The 17,093-nt window shown below is 42.9% G+C and overlaps 1 protein-coding gene across 2 annotated transcripts in view; it reads right to left on the reverse strand.

The window, feature by feature from the left end:
- IHH (Indian hedgehog signaling molecule) overlaps window positions 1-17,093 on the reverse strand; it is a 72,003-nt gene that overhangs the window by 13,488 nt on the left and 41,422 nt on the right. The window contains exons 2-4 of one of the 2 annotated variants that reach the window (XM_066575490.1): window positions 12,560-12,821; window positions 8,675-8,846; window positions 688-4,224 (exon numbers count right to left, since the gene is read on the reverse strand). In XM_066575490.1, coding sequence (XP_066431587.1) covers window positions 4,005-4,224; window positions 8,675-8,846; window positions 12,560-12,821 — 654 coding nt within the window. In that variant the 3' untranslated portion in view covers window positions 688-4,004. Of the gene's footprint in view, window positions 1-687; window positions 4,225-8,674; window positions 8,847-12,559; window positions 12,822-17,093 lie in introns of those variants that run through there. The other variant, XM_066575489.1, reaches the window with a different exon arrangement.

Raw genomic sequence — 17,093 nt, forward strand, 5'->3', positions numbered from 1 at the left:
AAACATCAATCACGTCCGATTAAAATCATCAACAACGTTCAGATTCTCACAGATCAGTTTATTTTAAATATATTGTACAATTTCACAGAAGCAAAATATACACTCTACAATCACCGAAGTACCAAAAACGACTCTGTACGGAAATAAAAAAATACAGTAATAAATTAGCTCTTTAGATAAATTGTTCAGTAAGTGCCCCGCAGGCTCACATTGACAATCACAAAGTAGAAGGGGCATGGAAAGAAGTTAAAGGGGCCGCTCATCAAGACGATCGCTGATCATATACATGTCCTATTGTGGCGCGTGAACTTCATTAGTGGGGGAGGGGGGGGGTGTAACTGGAGCTCCTCACCCACAATGCAAAATCTGCAGCAGGCCTCATTATTTAGGGCTCGTTCACACCTAGGTTTTGCTTTTCGTTTTTAAATAATCCATTTTTGGTTTTTTTTAAATGAAATGCGCAGAAAAATAGAATTAAAATGGAGCCAATCAGAAACTAGTTTCCATTTTTTTTTATGTATCTCTTAGACAGATGTGAAAAAATGGACCATTTCTATCCATTGTCATCCCATTTACACTCGATTTTTCATTTGCAGAACTGAAGCTCAGAAAATCCCATGAGAAATAAAACGGAACTAATTATATATATATATATATATATATACATATATACATATATATATATATATATATAGGTTTTTTTTTCAGCTTTGATGGAATAACAGAACGGACACAAAAACGCTGATGTGAACGAGCCTTTACAGTCAGATTTCCTCGGATGTGACAGTGGGACTTTTGGGGCTCCTCCAAGCACAGATGCAACTGCATCTTCTGCCCTGCCTGCTGTTGCACCCTGTTTGGGACCCTCTATGAGTCAGAGCAGAGAGTGGCCCCTTCTTGACGACCCAGCTGTCCATTTATCACAGAGTGACCCATTTATTTGAAGGGTCGGCAGAAATGTATAGCCAAACCATGGCAAACAGCAGGTCACTGCGGCAGATGTGGGATTGTCTTCATGACATCATCCCCTTTTAATCACATGTATTTTTATATTATGTGCTGATGAAAAGAAGGACCTGAAAGAGTTAATATTGCACAGTCTCTGGACTCCCATGACACACGGTTCAAATCCCAGAACTTGCATTGTCACAAGATACAATGTAAACCATAAAGAACGTTTCCAGGACTTTAGGATACATTTTGACAACGTTGCTTTAGAAATGGCTACTTTATTACTATCCTATCTTGCATGGGAGAGAATAGTTATGATGGGAAGGGGAATAGCAAGGGTGGTACAGGCAGCGGGCACACAGGGTTAAAGGAAGGAGTCATGGGTGGCCAAATGAGCAACTATACCATGCAGGAGGCCCATGTGAATTTCACTAGGGGACCCTCTAGAGGCGTAACTTGAAGCTTCTGGGCCCCAATGCAAAACCTGTAACAGGGCCCCCAACTGTAATGCTTTATTCATAGTACTGGGCTTCCTATATGGAGAAGAGAGGTCTTATGGGCCCCCTAAGGCTCCCGGGCCCGGATGCAACCGTATCCCCTGCATCACCTATTGTTACGCCCCTGAGACCCTCTTTTCTCACAGCACAAGGATGGACACTATCATATCACTTATGGGATTTCTATCAATGGCCAATTTCACCTTCAGACTCGCAAAAACAAACGGACATTCATCACGACCGGGACAATGACTACAGAAGACGTAAACGTAAAACAAATCTCACTAATGCCCTTTCATCAATCTCACAGTTTTCTTATTGCAGTTCCACACTTAATATGATTAGCGCTGAAATTTATTCAGGCGTCGTGTCAAATCTTCTGCACACATCTATCAGAAGTGGCTCCTGAAGTCCCTAGGATATGCCATAAATGTCTGATATGTGGGAGTCCCTCCTATAATGGGGACACTGGTCCCCTGCCAATAGGACTGGGCAAAGACATTTTATGGTGGGCCTGTAAGGGCACACAGACATTTTGGACCCCTTTTTGGTTTTGCTCATATGTGCATGGGTGTGTATGGGTGCCAAGTAAATGTGGTGACATTTTGATGTTTTTGTTTATTGAACTGTGTTTTTGTTTTTTTTTAACTGTGATAACTAAGCATACTGTTATGGCGTAAACCAACATTGGGTAAAGTACAGTCTGTGATGAGGTGTGGGAGTGTCTGAATTAGGGAATGCCATGTGTAGCAATTGTTTCTTATGTAAACGAGTTGTTCGTGGGTTGATATGAGAAACATGTGCAGTGGATGTGTGACTGCAGCCAATAAGAGTCATGAGCAGTGGCTGTGTGAGTGTAGTGACAAGAGGCAAGCTGCAATTCCAGACCATTGTGGAGATATCCCTGGAGAGTGATGGCAGTGTGTGAGCAGAGTCATCTAGTACCCTGCTAGAAAAAAAGTGCTTGGAGGGGCATGAATGAATGCCCGCAGAGTGCCACGCTGTGACAAAAAGTTGAGAGGACTGCCTGAATAAAGAAACCATGGCCCAAGTGACCCTAGTGCTGGCCTCTGCCACCCCATAGAGTTTGTGATTTGCAATGTTGCCATTTAAGAACTACAAGTAAAAGACATTCACTTTTGCCTCACCTAACTCGTTTCCCAGTTGGTCAATCCAAAGTAGACCATCACGAGACTATGCGTTCCAATCCCAAGCTGTGTATGACCGTTTCAGGAAACCTGGGCTGGCCCCTACATCTTACAGGCCAATTGCAATGGTGAAGTACCCTTCTCTGGCTAGAACAAAACTAATGTGGCGCACAAAATTAAGCCATTTGTATCGTTCTGGGGAAATTTTCTTTGCCTTTTTTACTCCAGTAATCCCCTATCATGTGTGCTTGCCACAGATACCCTCACCTCCTCCACAGGGCCAGCCATAGAGATGCTTTCCAGAGTGCCAACCACAGATGGTCCATACAGTGCTTCGCATGTCTCCCAGATTGCCTACCACAGGTGCCAATAAAACACCTCAGACATTTGCCAAGTGCCTGACAAAGTCGTTCTTCAGAAACCAGCCTCTGCTTACCTCCTCTAAATCTGATTAGCACTGCGCATATCATTATCAAGCAACACCTCACCAAAGATGGGGCCTGGTGCATGGTTTCCTTAGCCCTATCATTAAAATTGCTTTGGGAAAAAGTTCTAATGTTGGACTTCCACCTCTTAGAACTATATGGCATATCCTAGAGATGCCCCTTTTTTAAGTACTCTATCTTTACCTTATTATGAATGCTAATGCATCCCCTGGTTGCACAGTAATTGTTCAATATATTAATTTGTGCAAAGGCATAAATATCATAGTATCTGTATATATAGAGTCTGTGTCTTTAAAACGGAACAAAATACACATTTATAGAGGAAAAATACAAAAGTAAAAAACTAAAATTTATACATATCGGGTGATTCACCATGGGGTCCTCGTTTTAATCAGCATACAATATGCATGTTTTAACTAACAGTTCCACCTTGACTACTTTTCTATGCGATTTTTCACAATTTTTTTCAGCTAGAGCAATGTGACAATTGCTTCGAGATGCCTTCACAATATGGCTAGAAGCTGCCTTGTTGTACCATTCACACGGAATTTCATTTTTTGTTACAAGTGAACTGAGCGAGTCCACTACACTGAAATAAGTTCTACAATAGCTCAGCAGTATTTTCTAGAAATGACTGGCCTGGTATATATGTGAATGTATAAGTTAACATACAATATTATGCTGATTTCCATTGGTCGATCAGTTACATTTAGCTTCATATTATCCTTCATATTTTCTCACATATCCAGTGATTATTCTTCTTTTATGTCCTTGCTGTTTCTATGAAACATTTTGTTCCTTGTCTCCTAGGTTTGTGCTTGTTTGGGGCCATAGCAGTGCCCATAGCGGTGCCCTGGATTTGGAAGGTACAGTCTCCCAGTTCACTTGCTTCTTTTCCCCTTGTCTTTGCACTATTCCACCACTGACTTTCTCCAGCCTTGTCAATCAACATTTTCTTCTCTTCAATTCTCCTTTGTCACCCTTCCCTTTCCTTCCTTCCTTCCTTTCCGTGATGTTTTGTCACTTGTGTTTTTTCCTTCATTTTTCCTCTTTTTCACTCTTCTCTCAGCCCCTACCAGAGTTTTCCCTTTCTTTTCCTTTTTATACTTTCTTTCTCCTTTTTTCTTCTTCTGTTTCTGTTCTTTGAAGCTTGTAGATCCTAATTCCTCAGCTGCATGTGCCCTAGAAGTAAACAAAAGAAAATAAATGGCTATCCCACCAGGCAGACAATTCCCGAATGTTCCCTAGTACTACATTTTAGTTCACTGCATCCTTACAATTCACTCTGTCCTTTCATGAATTCATATTTCCTGAAAGTGCTCTGAAGCTCATTCTAAGGTAATAGGGCGGTTCTCAAAAGCTGAGTGCCGGTGAGTGAAACTGCTTAGTAGAAAGTATCAATACTGGCAATGGGTTTAAAGTCACTACATTCCTTAATAACAATGCAATCGTGAACAACGAACTTCTCATGAATGATGGTCATACAGTGCAGCTATGAGTATTTTGAATGCTTGGTCCACAGTGGTGGGGAATATTTCTTTTAAAGGGATTGTCCAGGCTCTTATTTATTTATTTTTTTAATACTCAGAATACTGTGAAATAATGAAAGAACTAACACTCTCCTTATCAATATTCCACTTTACCTATTCTGATGCTTTCCAAGTTTCCCACCAGTCTCTGTACTTCCTGGTCCTCAATGACACAGCCGTGCGACCACTACAGCAAAGTATTGGCTATCCTGGATCTAGACATGTGATGCGCTGCTGCTAACTGCTGGCTGTAGAACGTCAGTGCTGCAGCCAGTGATTGGTTGCAGCAGTCGCATATCTGTATCAACAGGAACTAGGGAGTATAGAGACTGGTGTCTGACCTAGGAAGCAATAGAATGGGACCCGTTGGGGAATCAGTAAGCTGAGTTTTACTACTTTCATTATTTTAAAGCAGATTTAGTGTTTTCTAACAAATTTTAAATGGCTAGATATCCCTTTTTAATCTTACATGGTCTCCAGTGCAACAAAGATTAGACCATGCATGGTCTCCAGAGCAATGAAACTTAGACCTTGTATGATCTTCAATGCTATGGAGTTTAGACCTCATATGGTCTGCAGTGCTATGGAGTTTAGACCTCGCATGGTCTCCAGTGCTATGGAGTTTAGACCTTGCATGGACTCCAGTGCTATAGAGTTTAGACCTCGCATGGTCTCCAGTGCTATGGAGTTTAGACCTCGCATGGTCTCCAGTGCTATGGGGTTTAGACCTCGCATGGTCTCCAGTGCTATGGGGTTTAGACCTCGCATGGTCTCCAGTGCTATGGAGTTTAGACCTCGCATGGTCTCCAGTGCTATGGAGTTTAGACCTCGCATGGTCTCCAGTGCTATGGAGTTTAGACCTTGCATGGACTCCAGTGCTATAGAGTTTAGACCTCGCATGGTCTCCAGTGCTATGGAGTTTAGACCTCGCATGGTCTCCAGTGCTATGGGGTTTAGACCTCGCATGGTCTCCAGTGCTATGGGGTTTAGACCTCGCATGGTCTCCAGTGCTATGGAGTTTAGACCTCGCATGGTCTCCAGTGCTATGGAGTTTAGACCTCGCATGGTCTCCAGTGCTATGGAGTTTAGACCTCGCACGGACTCCAGTGCTATAGAGTTTAGACCTCGCATGGTCTCCAGTGCTATGGAGTTTAGACCTCGCATGGTCTCCAGTGCTATGGAGTTTAGACCTTGCATGGTCTCCAGTGCTATGGGGTTTAGACCTTCCATGGTCTCCAGTGCTATGGGGTTTAGACCTTGCATGGTCTCCAGTGCTATGGAGTTTAGACCTCGCATGGTCTCCAGTGCTATGGAGTTTAGACCTCTCATGGTCTCCAGTGCTATGGAGTTTAGACCTTGCATGGTCTCCAGTGCTATGGAGTTTAGACCTCGCATGGTCTCCAGTGCTATGGAGCTTAGACCTCGCATGGTCTCCAGTGCTATGGAGTTTAGACCTCGCATGGTCTCCAGTGCTATGGAGTTTAGACCTCGCATGGTCTCCAGTGCTATGGAGCTTAGACCTCGCATGGTCTCCAGTGCTATGGAGCTTAGACCTCGCATGGTCTCCAGTGCTATGGAGCTTAGACCTCGCATGGTCTCCAGTGCTATGGAGCTTAGACCTCGCATGGTCTCCAGTGCTATGGAGCTTCGACCTCGCATGGTCTCCAGTGCTATGGAGTTTAGACCTCGCATGGTCTCCAGTGCTATGGAGTTTAGACCTCGCATGGTCTCCAGTGCTATGGAGTTTAGACCTCATATATGTTCCTCAATCATGGCATCAGTAGTAAGTAATAACTGTTTGCATCTCTCCTGGTATAACAACTTACAGCTAACACCTCTTATGCTCACCAGTTACTTCCAATGTAGATGACTTGGTTATGTCAGCACTTAGGAGGTATATGACCACTTTAATGATTGCCACATGTTTTTGGGTTACAGTATGTCAAGCATTTACAGCCTGCGTGTATCTGTTACCTTCACACCGTTATTTCCAAGGAACCTTGAACTTCAGTGACATAAGTTTCCAATGACTTGGAACTGGACAGGTGGACTTGGTACTAAAGTGTATATAGTACAATGAATGCACAATTTGCAGTGACCTACAACCTCCAGTAATTGCATAACCACAGCTTCCAGCGAGCAGTGCAAGCCGCAGTCTGTCAGGGCATATTGAGAGTTGTAGTTTTGCAACATTTGGAGTGCCGTGGGCTGTAGATAACTGCTCTAGGACAATTTATTTAGCATTTGATGTGCTATTTAACTATGCAAATGCTTTGTTCAAAATTCCACCTGAAGTGGTGTACAAGAGGTGAGTCCAAATCTACATAACTAACCACATCCTGACATGTATACTAGCAGTTATGCAGGTGTATATATGTGCATATTCATGTGGATGATGATTTGGATCAACATGGTGTCCCTCTTACTAGGATAAGCAAGACTGTAAGACAGGCAGGAAGTGTTGTCATGGGAATACTTGAGCACAGAGGAGCTGCAGTCATTGTGATTTTTATTTTTTTACGTATAATGAATGGCATCACATGTCACGTCTGTTAATATTTTGTGTCACTAAGAAGTAATACACCTTTAAGAGATTTAAAGGGGAATTGCACTATTTATCTTCCTGCATACATGATACAACATTGTTAATTACAATGGTGCATCTAAAAATGCATTGTGTTGGTGATTCCTATGCCTGGTTCTGTAATGAGCGCTGTTGCCCCTTCATTCTGGAATTCGGTAGGCAGTCCAGCTAATTGGCTGACACCGCTTACAACCGCTCACACTATCTACTGATTTAATGTGTCCACATTCTCATTTTTTTATTGTGCCCATGCATCTAAAATTAAGAATTAAGTAACTTTGCAAAGGGTCTGAATTCCAAATTTTCTATTATTTTCTCTATACCGCTGCTATGCAGATCTATGTGTCTCCATGGTAACAGACTACAAACATGCCCTGTGTAGTCTGATCCTGCAGTCATACATTCTTTCATCAGTCCCCTACTTCTTAGTAACCCACTCAGTGTATGTTAGCATAGCACTGGAAACTGATAGAAGGTGTGACTGCAGGATCAGACTACACAGTGTTCCTTTGCTGTCTGTTACCATGGAGAAGCATTGATCTGCAGAGATCTGTAGACCCTAAACAATGGTACATTTTTAATTAACACCTTTTGCAAAGTTACCTCATTTTTCACTTTAGATGCATTGGCACGTTGAAAATAAAAAATGGTTGTAAAGGTGGTTATAACTTTTAACTCTTTAGGGGCATCATGCCTATGCATCTACCCCATTTGCAAAAGTAAAGAATTATTTTAGAGCCAGGGCCAATGCCAGGTCCAGCGTACTTTAAGTTCAATGGGGAGATAATCCGCCCAATCTGATTTAGTTATAGTACTAGCTGCAGAGCATAGAACATGGGAGGTGCTGATGGCGACAATGCAGCTGACCGCTCTAGCATGAAGATGCTGAGCTTGCAGAGTCTAAGAAAAGACACAAAGGTGCAGAATTGCTTTAAATTAAGCCCCATTTACACAAGACGATTATCGTGCAAATCGCTTGTTAGATCGAGCAGTGTGCACGATAATTGTGGCGTGTGAACGCATGCAGCGACAGACCAATCAGCGGTAAATCATCATTAGTCTGCTGCTACATCATTCTGTTTGAACTGGCAGCCGTTCATCTATCAATGACTGCGTGTAAAAAAACACAGAAGCGATCATCGCTGGGACAGCCGTCGGACCCGACGGTTGACCCGTGTAAAAGAGGCTTAACACATTATTAAGTTGCAAACCTCTCCAACTATGTTTTGTGTGTAAGATGGCCAACCACTTTAAGCCACGCCCCTTCTCAGTAGGTCATCAAAAACATGGGGACAACCAAGGTGTAAATTCTGCCACTTCATTAGCACATTCCTGTAAAACTATCAGTTAGGAGACTTTGCAGAAACTACTGATAGCTGACAATCGGCATGTTTTCTGTTGGCATGCTTATCTATGTTTGGTGTCTCTTTAAAAAGTCCCTTTAAATAGTACGGATGATATGTTTGAGAATTCAGTTTGGAATTAGAAGGGTATCACTCAGACCACCTGATCACCTTACCTTATCAGGTTGCTCCAAGGGTCGTTCCCCCCTTCTGCTTGCACATCTGCAGCCCCCTGTGTTCTCCATACAGAGTATGGATCCTGACCTTCTTCCGGTCTACTCTTGTCGAGAGAAGATTTCCAGGCCCGGTCCTGAGGAGCAATCTGTGGATTTCCATTTGCCTGATGATCTGTCGAGAAAACACAGAGAGCGCCATAAACCACCCACAGTCAGCTGGTCGTAACCAAAAATATATAAAGACATTGAAACAAATAATACTTACCAAGGCAAAGGGGACCATCTTCAACCATGAACCCCTGTGACGAGCACCATTAAAAAAAAAAAAGATCGAAACTATCGGGTACCCAAAGCCGAGACTGTCGGGAAGCTTCATTCTCAACACACCATTCCTGTAAGTCCCATAGCACACGTCATTCACACATTGGATTGTCAGCTCTTAGACCTATAGTAAATCTTGCAGAAAACTTCATCTGGAATTCAAAACTTTTTGCTTTCAAAAAATTGTTACAAAGTGTCATTTTTTTTTTCTCGTTTCTCCTTGGCAGAATTTATATAGATTTTTAACATGTGGACTGCAATCCAAAAACATAACAGTAGCGCCGATGCCAATATTCACCTCTGGCTGTACGACGGCCCAGTGTCAAACCCCGGGGGGTATAGCGCATTATGCAAACATCTAGAACGGTCTAGTGAGCTATGTACAAACTCTGCCAGATCAAACTGCAAATATTTGTGTGGAATGTTTGTTTTTTAATTTTACAAAGGAAATCTCAAGGCAAATGGGCATTAAAAGTGAGCAAGTGAGGCACGGCAATGACAAGACGTGTAATAACAGGGTTTCCACGAAGAACACAGCACAGAAAGCTCCTGGATTCAGCTGCTGCCTGAAGGAATTTCGGGGGTGAAATTCTTTTTGCTTCCTTTAGTAGGAACTACTTTGCATGAATCCTCTTACAGCAACGATTTAAAGTATTTAGAATTAGACGGAATGTAGAAGGAAGCAAAATTAAGACACGTTCATGAAATGCATAGTGTAAAAAAATTGCAGTACCATTTATGACCACCAGGGTGCAGCTTTTACAGCTGAACATAGATCACACCGTTTTAGTTTGATAACTAATCTAGGGCAGGATTTTGTGTGAGCTATGGGATTGTCATATGTGGAATGTTGCTAACAGATCCTTTGCATGTAGCTTGTAATTGTTCCAAATCCTTGTACATATCTTATAGCTGGGAATCATCCAAAGGTGTAACATGAAGTTGTGGGCCCCAATCAACTTATATGGGGAAGAGAAACTTTATACGCCCCCTAAGATTCTAGGGCTGGGGTGCAACACCCCTGGACTCATCCTTTTAATTGATATACATATTGTAACCAATAAACTGCTTTGGACTCCCCCATGTCTTTTCCATGCAGCGCCCAAATTGGAAACAGTATAAAAAATGCAGTACCACTTAAGACCACTGGGCACAACTTTTACAAATTGTCCTAAAATACACATAGCTGGTGGTTTGTGAATCACTCTAAGGCAGGATCTTCATGGACCATATGACTGAAGTTTACCCATAACACCTTTGTTTAACCATGTGATTGCTTCAAATATATATATTTCCTCCATAAATGTTGTAACCAACCCCATCCCAATTAAATATTCCAACCAATGAGCTGCTCTCATTTCATGCAGCTATAATCTTTATAGTCCTATGCTGCTCCAGAGAACTTTTGATGAGTGACTCCCTCTTGCATCTTTTATTTTTAGCGCATTTGCAATTAGAGCGCGTTTGATTTACTAGTCCTCCAAAGAAAAGTGCAGTATTGATTGATTATTGGGCTTCTATTCTAAGAAGACATGCTTTAACCTGGATCAATAAGAGATAAACAACTTAGTCTGACAGCGGGTACAGTATCGGGAAAGTATCCAGGGAGAGACCTCCCTTAATTTAATGGCAATTACATGCAATGAAAGATATGCTGCAGTAGGGATCCTTCTGCATCGTCTGCCCATGGGATGTGCACTGACTGACAATGAGCATGACATTGTGTTTCACATGAGCAAATCATTGGCCGGCTGCACATCACCCTGTTCATACGAGGGGATGAGCAGCCGGCCCCTGAGCATAGGTGAGCCAATCAGCCGACAAACAAGCATCTGCTCATTGAGCATTAGCAAGTTTGCATGGCCTGACAATGGGGTAAAAAGGAACATTCGTGCCTGATTATTGGGCCATGTTAAAAGCCCTAAACTCTACAAAGATTGCCAGATCTACAGCAGGCACTCATCATGTCCACTTTTGATGAGAAAAATACCCTGTAGAGCTCAAACATTCCATCTTAAAGTATACCGCACCATTAGTCATTCATTAGTGTAATGGTCAACCCCCATTAGTCATAGGAGTTGATTATTATACTACAGGGACAGTTAGTACTGGGGTTGTCAGTTTTAGAATGGAACCTCAAAGAGCCCCTTGATGCTAAGTAGATCCTAGGGTATGCCACTAATAGGATCCACTCTGATTTGTAGGCTAACCTGGCAGCAAATGTTATATTTTCCTGCAGCGCCTCTACAGGGGAACTGAAGTATGACATAGTTACTATTCAAATCAACAAGCTGGTTGTTTAATGCACTGACATTCCTCTTCTCCGTGGAGTCCTCAAAAGGGGATCTCCATGACTATTAACCCAAAATTCTCTTGAAAGGTTTGTAAAAGGGTTTTCTAAAGAGGACAAGCCCTTTTACATAGTTTTCTAGAAATTCTATTCGTAGCAGTTGTCTTTGTTGCCCCTTGCACCTTTATCTTGGGAGGGCAAGGACAAGTTTGGGTGGATGTGTTCTTTAACATTACTGTTTGGGAGTTACAAAGAGCTGACCAGAGGTTTTTTATATCAATCAGAGCAGGAACGGGGGTGCCTTTTAAAAAGTCTGACTACATATGACAAATACTTGGATTCAATTGTCAATATTAATTAATCCTATCAGCCTGAAATACCTAAACTGGCTGTAAAAAGTTACCAACAATAGATTTTGAAAAAGGACTTCACATAACAGCTTTAGGCAGGTGGTGCAGGTGATTTTAGGAGTAGTCCCATCATGCACTGCTCATTCACAAAGGATACAGAGAGGGTGACATTAAATGGGTATGTGAGGTACCCCAATAGGAGGCATATACTATATATCAAAAGACACTGCTACACAGATCTGAAGCACTGAATGACACTATAGATCATCGGATCAGTCAGTACTACCAAAATGAATGCACTGTCTGGGTTTACAAGAAGGAGGGCCAATAATAAAGATCTAAATGGGGCACCATCGTAGAGCTGGTTTACTCTCAAGTTTTGGAAATAGTGGAGTTGTTGACAGCCCTTTTCATCTCTTAGGTTATTGAGACCCCTAGAGAGGCAAAGTCCTGAAAATGTTGAAGTTAATATGAGTTGGACTCTTCAAACTGTGAGCTCCAGAACAGCATATAAGCCTTTAATAAAAGTTTGACATCCTCATCATATCCCCTATAAGATACCTGGTAAAACTATGGCTGCCTCTAACCACCACTGGGGGGAGCCCACAGCATCTGGATTTACATGGCCCTGTCTATGCATTGAACTGCCTCCACTGATAGCAAGCAAGCATTATGAGAGTGTCACCAAAAGTAGAAGAGGCCAGGCCCTTCTTATCAAGAGACCCATAACCGTCATATCATCTGCCTTTTTGGTCGGGATACAACTTTCAACAATAGACCTTGCTCAAAAATTGTACAAAAGAGGTTATTGCGGTTGGTAGAGCCGTTGTTAAGAAGAATGGACATAAATCAGTGGACACAAAGAAGGACATTGAAGATGTCTTATGCTATAAGGTGTAATGGTATATAAAGCAATGTTCTTACCTGACTTCACAGAGCAGTGGATATGCGCTTTAGATTCATAGAACACCCAGTCAAATCCAGCTTCCACAGCCAGCCGGGCCAACATCCCGTATTTATTGCGGTCCCTGTCGGAGGTGGTGATGTCCACCGCTCGCCCCTCGTAATGTAAGGATTCATCAGAATGATGACCGTCCTCATCCCAGCCTTCAGTCACTCGCAGCTTAATGCCCGGCCATAGGTTCATGACAGAGATGGCTAAAGAGTTTAGACGGTCTTTGCAGCGCTGCAAAAGAAAACACAAGATATCAGTAAGACGGACCAATTAAGCATAAAGGTACATTTGCAAATAGTCTTGACGAAAAAGAATAAAAATTAGCATTTAGTGCATACAGCTCCGAGGCTGAACTATTGTATCTAATGCTATAGTTACAGACAACAAACAAACTCGGTGTAGTCCTAACCTGCAGGCAAGTGTTACTCCCTTCCATCTGCCTCTGGTAGGTTATCAAGAAGAGGAGGCAGAGAATAAAGTTATCTCTACACGGTGCGGCTGTCAGCCGATCCAGCAACTATCACTCCTGTGCATTACATGGAAGGGATAGTCCTTTAAGTGAATGGACCCGGAACGGGCTGGGGATCGTTCCGGCCATCCACTGTAAACAGGCTGGCGTTCCGTTGGAGCAACCTGAAACGCAACGGCTAGCGACAACTGAGCAACTTCTCGCTCAGGGCCCTGTCGGGGGCCCTGTGTACACGGGCCGGCAGTTGCCTGAAATCACTCATTTGAGCAATTATTCAAGCGACTATTGGCCCGTGCAAAGGTATCTTAACCTTTTCCAATCCACTGTCTGACGTCTAAAGACATTCTGATTGAAGGCTGTACAGCTCCAATGTCTGAAGATGTCCAGCAGGGTATTCTTACTGTAGATTACTGGTCGCTCTGCTGTCAGGGGCCTCTCCATCATATCCCACACCGCAATACTGGTTTAGCCAGTAGATGGTGCTATTGTATAATGGCAGAAAGAGAAAGCCCCCTAGGAAACCCTGAATCCAAAATTGGATTGCAAAAGGTTAACACATGACTGTAGGATCGGGCTACGCAGGGACTGCACTAAAGATTTTTTTTTTCATGAAGATTTGCAAAGTTGCTTAATTTTTCATTGTAGCTGCATTGGGGGGCCTTCACAGTGGCGAGAAAATCGTGCGATTTTCTCGCGAGGCAAGACTGAGTAAAAACGCATGATTATGAAACCAATTATTTTCAATGGTTTCGTTCTCATTTGCAATGCTTTCACTCATGCATTAAAAAAAATTTGCAGGATATCCTTTCTTATTGTGATATCGCCCATTGTTATCAATGGTGCCAGTGGCAGCAGCACCGGCCCCATTGAAAACAATGGGAGAACATTGCGATCCCCTACCATGGCTGTGATATCCACGCCAGGGGAGTCCTTCAGTCCCACAGGGATGCAAGGCTGTCGCATCCAGGGGTTTCCACAGGTTTTCAATGGGGTCGGCAGCAGCAGCGCCAACCCCAATGAAAACAGTGGGAGAACAGCATGACAGCCGCGGCGGGGATGAAGGGAGGCTATTTCCATGTTAAAACGCCTTGCATCCAGGGGATTTCAGAAGGTAAAGCTTTCCTCAATTACAGTAGATGTACATTACAATAGTGATTGATAATTGGATTGTTACTGCAGTTGCCACCCTGCATTGACTTTCCATGATGCATGCGGGGTGCACGTGTATACGGGAGTATAGGAGGCTCCTTCACATCTAATATCCGCACGTACACCATGTTTGGCTACAGGGGTGTAGCACGTGCTTTTTGATTCATAGAAGCAAATGTATCAACTCATTAATGATTCAGTCCTTGTACACAAACAGTATTTGTCTACATACAACTCCGGGCATTACTACACAAGTCATGTAATACAGCTGAACTGTGCTCATTATCCCGCTACCGTCAGCTTTTAGTCTTATGGTGAGACAACGACTATCGCTCCTGTACATAGGAGTAACAGTTCTCTATTGAATAGAGTCGGAAATTGCCGGAGATCTCTGCCAGCCGTCCGCCTCCATCCACTATAAACAGGCAGTAGTTCAAGGATGACCAACTACCTGTTTACCCTGATTGAGAATTCGCTAACGAGTGAGCTGAAATGAAGAGACTAGTGACTACTGAGCAATTTCTCACTCAGCACCCTGTCGGGTCTCAAACACGGGACAACTATCAATCAAAATTGCTTGTCTGAGCATATTTTGGGCTGATAGTTTCCCAGTGTAAAGCCACAATTACCCTACACCCACAAAGCTAAGTCTGCACAGATCTTAGATAATGAAAGCCCTTCTATGTCCTTGGGAGACTTTACACTGGCCGATAGTCACTTGAGTAGTTGCTGAAAAGAGCAATTACAGGCAACTTGTCCCATGTAAACATAGGACCCAACAAGGCAATTGAGCGAGAAGCGATCACTTGTCAGTCACTTGGTTGTTAGCTTACCTAATAACCAAACGACTATCGGCCCATGTAACCAGGCAGTCGTTCATCTATTAATGCCTGTCCACAGTTAGTGGAGGCAAGCACCCGGGAGCACAGCAGTGATCGATGGGATGGCTGTCGGTCACTTGTAAAGTTGAACTGTATAAAGCCGCCCTTAGTCTCAAAGTGGTTTCACTCTACTTATGGATATTAGCTTAATTCGTCTCGCCCCTGGGTGAGGGTCTACATTGTATGTTACAGGTGATTTTTCAAGAATGAAATTGCATTAGACTTAAATGTCCTTCAGGAACGTACAAAAGAAGTATCAAAGTCACATGTTTGATTATTACTATGGGTATCCAGAACCTTAGTACGTTACTACTGTGGGTATATGCCATGTCTGAAGGGGTACTCACACTGTTCTTATACTATTCTTTTGGAGTGCAGCATAGTGTTTAGGCATTACTTGAGTTGGGTCTACTTGGCTCGGGAATGTTGAGAACACTGCTCTACAACATTCGTGTTGCGAGTTCTGCATCGTCTATTGCACTAGGCTTTGTCCACTTTGGATAACTCCTTTCCTTACTACTAGAGGTTATGGAGACAACAAAAGGGATTCCCCTAGTAATAGACAAGGCAAAACAGAAACGCTGGCAGTCATTCAAGCATTACATAGATGCCCAATGCTTTTTAATTGTTTAAACTAGTCATTCCCAACAGAGGCCTGACCATGACCAGCTATACTGGAGGTCCAGGTCATAGTAGACAACCATTGTACAATGGACCAATGAATATAGTCGAAGGAGGTGGTCCCACACTGGATCCCCTCCCTATAATCCAGAATGATGCAAAGGGTGGCTCCCCTTCCTGCCCGATGATCTGTTGATGTCCATGGGTGACATATAATCCTTTTGATGCAGTAGAAATGAAGTGTGATCATTCTTTGTCTTCTGCTCGGCTGTTTTTGCCCAATATACCACAGGTATTCACTTCATAATCATACGAGATCAAATTATGTCATCGATATACCCGATTTCAAAGTCCTGATTTTGAGACAATGGAAGAGAACTCAAACTACTCATGCCCACAGACTTTAAACACACGGTATCAGATGTTGCGGTAAACTGTGGGCATAGTGACTTATCATCCGTTCAGCCAACTGGACTGTGCTGAGACTTGTCCTGCCAGCTGTGTCTACACCTATACTCTACACACTTTACATTTAATCTTCAACTCGCTGTTGGAACAGGTGAAATGCCAGTTGCTGGTTCCAGGATGGGTTATGCACTTTATACCAGCTCTCTCCTTGGAACCCACTGTAAAAGCTTCACCTGGACCACTAACTAGGAGCTGGTGACATTGCATTCCACCACATGGGCTTCTGTCCCACTCTATTGGATCCATGGATAATACAAAAAAGTTTTATGTAACATATGAGCCCAGCAATAGGGTGCTATTTGTGATGGATACCCCTACACCCCCTATACTTGGACTCCTGTTGCCTGGTTTATACATTCTCTGCAGCTCTACTGATAAACATGCAATCAGTCAGGAACTGTATACTGATGTAGAGATCGCCTCTAATAGATTGTTTTATCTCCCTCCCGGGACGAGTCTTCAGTGCCAGCATCAGGCTGTCTGCCCGCACACAGCTACACTTATAAAATATGGATGCCTCATCATTATTTGATGCCATGCGGTAATGTTTACAAACCTGAAGGTGCCAATGAGCTAAGCAGGAACAAGAACACAACCATCAACACGGTCCCAGCGCGGCTCCATCCTAGTCACCATCTACATGTCCCACGACACAAAGTGATCCACATGAGCATCAGTCACATATATCCTGCTCTCACTTCCCTACATCACAGTGATGATACATTGTCACAGTCCTATGCTTCGAAGTACCATTTAAATAAGTCATTATGGTGGTGGGTATATGATCTTCATTTATATGGTGGCAGACAAAATGTATACATCTGTATGGCTGCAGTTATATTCATCTGTATGGTTGCAGTTATATTCATCTGTATGGTTGCAGTTATATTCATCTGTATGGCTGTAAGTATAATA

Source organism: Eleutherodactylus coqui, chromosome 8 (genome assembly GCF_035609145.1).
Source record: "Eleutherodactylus coqui strain aEleCoq1 chromosome 8, aEleCoq1.hap1, whole genome shotgun sequence".
In the NCBI taxonomy this organism is placed as follows: domain Eukaryota; kingdom Metazoa; phylum Chordata; class Amphibia; order Anura; family Eleutherodactylidae; genus Eleutherodactylus; species Eleutherodactylus coqui.